Below are 5,302 nucleotides of genomic sequence, written 5' to 3'. Positions count from 1 at the left end.
AGTAGCAGCTGATTGTAGAGTGAACATAGAGGAAAGCAGGGGACGTGTCAGCTTGTTGACACATCGGAACAGAAAGACAAAAAGTCGCAAGTTGAGGCGAGACTCCAGTGAGCATAATTTAGCATGCTGCAAAAGGAAAGCAGTTGGGGTGCGCCTAGAAAGGCCAAAGACCTTCTTCATACACCAGTGTGACTTAGTGTAACAAGGCGAGAATACAGATGTGCAGTTAAACAGTGCACATACGAATTACTGGCATACTCAATGGTGGATTGTATTAGGGATAAGTAAAAGATGCGTCTTGTGGCATGATCTACTGAGCGGCGGCATCGTCGGAACGCTCCTATTTTCTTATAAACAGACGTGCAAACATGGTCAACCTGGTCTTCAAACGTAAGGTGCTCATCAATAATCAGACCGAGATACCGAGTAGTTGGGGAAGGTGGAATATCGACATCACCGCATGCAATGGCCAGATCTGGGGCGAGGGAAAGAGGCTTCCTCCGGAGCACCATGAATTTCGTTTTCACGGGATTCAAGATCAGGCCAATACTTTCCAGGTACATGTATGTCTGTAGCAGGTTCAAGTCGCTTGTTAGTTTGTGCTGAAGCTGCATGGTCAATTGACTTAGATGCGAGATAGAAGGCTATGTCATCAGCGTATTGCTGAGACTGTGCGTGCTCGAGCAGTCCAGGAACATGTTTCACATTCAGTGAGAATAGCAGAGGCCCCAACACTGACCCTTGCGGGACACCACGCGTGCATTCTGTGGCTTCTCCTTGCCTTCTGCCCATTCACACGGACTGACGTCTATCTTGGAGATAGCTTGCGAACCATTCCAATGCCACACCACCAATGCCAATCGACCGCAACTCATTAAGAAGGAGTTGATGGCGCACCCTATCGAACGCTTTGCTCATATCGACAAAGACCACACCAACGCACTCTTGCTTGTCGATACTTGTCATCCAGCGGTCAACCGCAAGAGCAAGAGCATCCTTACAGGAGTGCCCTCGCCGGTAAGCAAATTGCTCATCGGGGAGGATATGAAGCTCAGCATGATCTTGAATGTAACGAACCAGTTGAAGATGTACTATTTTCTCCAGCAGCTTCGAAACAACTGGAAGAAGTGACACGGGCCGATAGTTCGATGGGTCACATTTGTTTCCTGACTTGAAGACAGGGCACACCGTTGCCAATTTGTACACATCTGGGACAATTCCATTGCGCACTGTGTCTGTGTCTGTAGTCTAGACAGCCTGTTGTGTACAAGTGTGTGTGTGTGTGTGTGTGTGTGTGTGTGTGTGTGTGTGTGTGTGTGTGTGTGTGTGTGTGTGTAGTGAGTGAAATGTGAAGGAGGCTATGCCACAATATTGCAATGTTCGGCGGCTATATCACGTGACCACTTATTTAACCCTTTAAGAGCCGCCCCATACTTGAATGCGTCGTAAACGACGCATTCAAATGCAAATTAACACAACTCGGCTGCTCACGCAATCAGCAAATCACACACATGATCACTTGGCCACGTGATACTACAATGCAGCATGCTGCTAGGCACTGATGCGACCCCTCCAATTCTCCTGTGGATAAGCCAAAGATATATGCAGTGTCCATTTAGCCCTGAACAGGCTGAGGTATTGCCAGTTCTGCGCTGTATGGTGGAGCAAAAGGTGCCCACCCACCCCCCCCCCCCCCCCCCCCACACCACCACCAGACATTCTGATCCGCACATGTCATGGGCGCCAGAGAGTCCAATGGCTACTGGTGAAAATGGAGTCACAGCGCACACCTTAAATTAGCATGCACTGGATGCATGCTTGCAGTAGATGCTTGTTATCACCTAGCAAGCCAGGCATGATCATAGACTATGCACGCAAGTCACAGTCCACGAAGGACAACAATAGACGCCGTTGGCAGATTGTACATATAATTTCCAATTAAAAAGAATCCTAGCCTAATACCAGAATGCAAGTATGGAGTGGACTAGTGCATGGGCCAAGGGGTGGCAACAGGAAGATGCTAAAGTTATATTATTATAATCATGAATATGTATGGGTGGTCACACCACCACTATCGCCAAAACCGGTAACACCATGTCCGGCAACATCACCACCACTCAACAGCGGCGGCTGCTGCTTAGATGCCTGCCGCATGCATGCTGGGGTTCGTGTACATCAGCTGATTGCCAGGAGGGTTCATGAACTGTGTGCCGTTGGCTAAGAGGCCGACGGTCGAATTATGGAGCGCCGTACTGGACAAGAAACCCGGGGAAAGGGGCGGCAAGCCAACGTGCTGATTGACCTGGAAATGTTCTGGCGTCGCGGTGAGCAGTGAACCGTTCGGCAGCTGCGACAGAAGCTTGGCTGTCGGGACCAGTGTGAACCCTTCCTGGGAATGCATCGGCAAATTCACGTTCGTGCCGCCATCGCCACTGCTGAACTGACTTATCGCGTGCTTGTTGTCGTACAACTGGCCTGAGAGCAGATTGGTGGTCGGCATCATCGAAGGTATGACCACTCCACTTGGCGTCTGCAATTCCTTCTCCGACATATATGTAGTGACGCTAGAAAGGACCTGCGTAGGCATCACTTGAGGCCTCGGCATGTTTGCATTTCTGATCACAACCTCACTCTGCTTAGTGCCACGGTACTGGCACTTCAATGCTGCTGGTGCCAGTGGGTGTGGCAAGTCGCTGGACGATGGCGGCAGGGAAGAAAACTGAGATACCGGAGGCAGAGCGGTATCGTCATCTCCGTCGCAACTCTGCAACCAGGGAGAGAGACACATGGCAAGTACAGCGCACGCATGCACACACACACACACACACACACGCGCGCACGCACACACACACACCCACACACACACACACACACACACATGTACACACAGGCAACACACACGCATGCACACACACACACACACAAACACGCACACACACACATACAGAAACTTGAAAATGCACCGTTGAATAGAACCTCTGATTTCGAATCAAGACTGGTCAGACTACAGAGGGTCAACCGATGTGGATATAAACTTCAACAACAGGTGTGTCTGTATGGTCACGGTTAGCTCCGCGAACATTTCAGTTTCTATCACACAAAAAGCTGGTTCTTAAGAATTGTTAAAATGTAAAGTCTCGACTATTGAACATTGGCTGACGCACAGCACTCAGTTCCGCTTGAATGCAAGTACATTCAACAACTCGGCTCGGGGAAATTCTCGCTTAACGCAAGGACAAAAAGAATACTTGCTGGGATGCATTGAGCTGTGATAGTGTGCAACATTGTATACCCACACACACACACACACACATCTTCAAATTACCGTATTTTCAGGAGTATAGGCCGCACTTTGAACACTCAGAATTCATCCCATAAAACGGGAGTACGGCTTATACTTTGATGATCAAATCAACGGAGATAAATAGGGTAGATTTAGTGGCAAAATATGGGTTCAGCTTACCCTCCAGTACGACTTATACTCGGTAAATACATTAAAGGACTTACACAAGCGTAGCACCGTTTACGGCTTGGTGGGCTCCCCGTCAGCTCCTGCTTGATCTGATGCCGCTTCCACTGGTCGACGTCGTCGGTCGCGCTCTTGTCACCGTCGCCATCACTACCGTCGGCGTTGTCCGTGGCGCTGAGCGGTGACTGTACGCACTGACGCAGCAGCTCCTTGCCGCTGGGAATCTGCAGCAGGCAGCGCAGCTTCGGTGTGCCGTACGAGAACATCATTCCTTCGCGCACCACCACCACCAGTACCTCCGCCCCAGTCAGCTTGCCAAGCTCGTATCCCTGAAGAGCACAATGTAGGTGGCGGCAAGAAGAACAGAAACACAGTAAAATGCCAGATTATACAGCAGCATGGTTACAGCTTCACTGAACACTGGATACTGAACACAGAATTGGTCGGAAACCCGAAAACAAGTGACCTTTCCAACCAGCCGCGGATCAAGCAGTCCTTGATGTTCAAGGCGAGCGCACATCTACCATTTCCCTGAATTCACAATTTCTTCCCAGTTTTCCTCCCGGTAGTTTTGCCAGAGTGACAGTTCTTGGTTCCGTTCAGTTGTTTATCACTGAGGTTTTCATAACTTCAATTCCACTCCAGGTAGGTTGAGCCTGGTTAAAGTTTGTGCATTCTCGTCCCCTCCGAGCCAATTCAGCCTATACACTACACTAACACCCGAACATTCTATAATAGGCATGCAGGTTGGCATGGGCAATGGTGGCATATCGTAGAGCGTTTGATCATAAATTCTCCATACACCATGCAGGTACAGGCCCAAACGATCGCTTGCAGCCAGGAGTGGTGGAAATTCACCGTACAGTGCATAGACCGTCAATATTCGCATCGGAATTCAGGTCCTGGGACCTCTACCGTCGGCGCGGTGAGCACAAATCACGAGCCTTTGAGTTCATTGAGAGGATTCTACAGAGAAGGTGATGCACATATCACGAAGGATAAAAACTCGGGTATTGTGTAAGTGGAACACTTCACTAGTAGATTTACTTTATACACGGGAAACAACGCGGCCATAGCAAAAGATCAGTGATAAACGATTACCAGAAATCGCTGTGGCGGCACATGAGCTTATTATTTCGCTATCCGCAGCACGAGGTACCTTACCTTTTTCATTAGCCCCGATTTCCGTTTGCGAAAAGCGCTGGTCCTCTTTTGTCTCTGTTGGATATACTCGATGCCAACCTTCTTCCTATCGCCAGCTGTTTCCGACTGACATCCGCCAGGACGACAATGGCGATCATCTGGTAAGTCGGGCTCCGAGCAGGGCTCATCCTCGGGCGAAGAGTCGTCCTCGTCATCATCACCGACATCAACACTGGACAAGTCGCGCTGAGAGCTTGTGGGAGGAACACCAGCAGTGGTAAGGGTAGCGCGAAGGGGGATAGGGCAAAAGGTAGATTCGTCCCCCGAACCTTCTGAATCGCATTCAGATAGCATGGCTTGGATTGCCAGTTCCTCTTTCAGATCTCGTCGTCAATGTTGTAGAAGAACCGCGCGGCTTTCTTTGGAGCGTAACAGCAACAGAAGGTCTCTGTAAAGATCAAAACCATTGGACGGCACCTTTTTCTTCACCCCAGATCCAGATGAGGCGTCGCTCAACCTGTTTCACTCGACCTCGACCAGCTAAAGTCCACGGACCATCTATACTTGTGATTTGTACGAACTGTGTCTTTGGAAATCGCGACGTAGATTTCGACAGGATTTACATGTATCGTTGAACTTTGAAGTCCGCTACCCACCGATTATCATGCACACCGCATAATCATGATAATG

At 49.5% G+C, this 5,302-nt stretch overlaps 1 protein-coding gene across 1 annotated transcript; it reads right to left on the bottom strand.

Moving 5' to 3' along the window:
- Positions 1-1,782: 1,782 nt before the first annotated feature.
- LOC135811826 (serum response factor-like) lies at positions 1,783-5,066 on the bottom strand. The gene is made up of 3 exons (XM_065325073.1): positions 4,634-5,066; positions 3,508-3,798; positions 1,783-2,764 (listed from the first exon to the last, which is right to left on the bottom strand). The coding sequence occupies exons 1-3, from the start codon at positions 4,964-4,966 to the stop codon at positions 2,138-2,140; spliced, it is 1,251 nt and encodes a 416-aa protein (XP_065181145.1). The 5' UTR covers positions 4,967-5,066; the 3' UTR covers positions 1,783-2,137.
- Positions 5,067-5,302: the final 236 nt, after the last annotated feature.

Source organism: Sycon ciliatum, chromosome 3 (assembly GCF_964019385.1).
Source record: "Sycon ciliatum chromosome 3, ocSycCili1.1, whole genome shotgun sequence".
NCBI classification, from domain to species: Eukaryota; Metazoa; Porifera; class Calcarea; order Leucosolenida; family Sycettidae; genus Sycon; species Sycon ciliatum.
The sequence above is the reverse complement of the archived record's forward strand: the minus strand, read 5'-3'. Positions and strand labels throughout refer to the sequence as shown.

Excerpts from the sequence above, each read along its gene's own strand:
- LOC135811826 (XM_065325073.1), bottom strand. The coding sequence starts at position 4,966 with ATGCTATCTGAATGCGATTCAGAAGGTTCGGGGGACGAATCTACCTTT. Across the intron at positions 3,799-4,633 it reads AATCGGGGCTAATGAAAAAG|GGATACGAGCTTGGCAAGCT; the intron begins GTAAGGTACCTC and ends TGTGCTCTTCAG. Across the intron at positions 2,765-3,507 it reads GTAAACGGTGCTACGCTTGT|AGTTGCGACGGAGATGACGA; the intron begins GTAAGTCCTTTA and ends CCCTGGTTGCAG.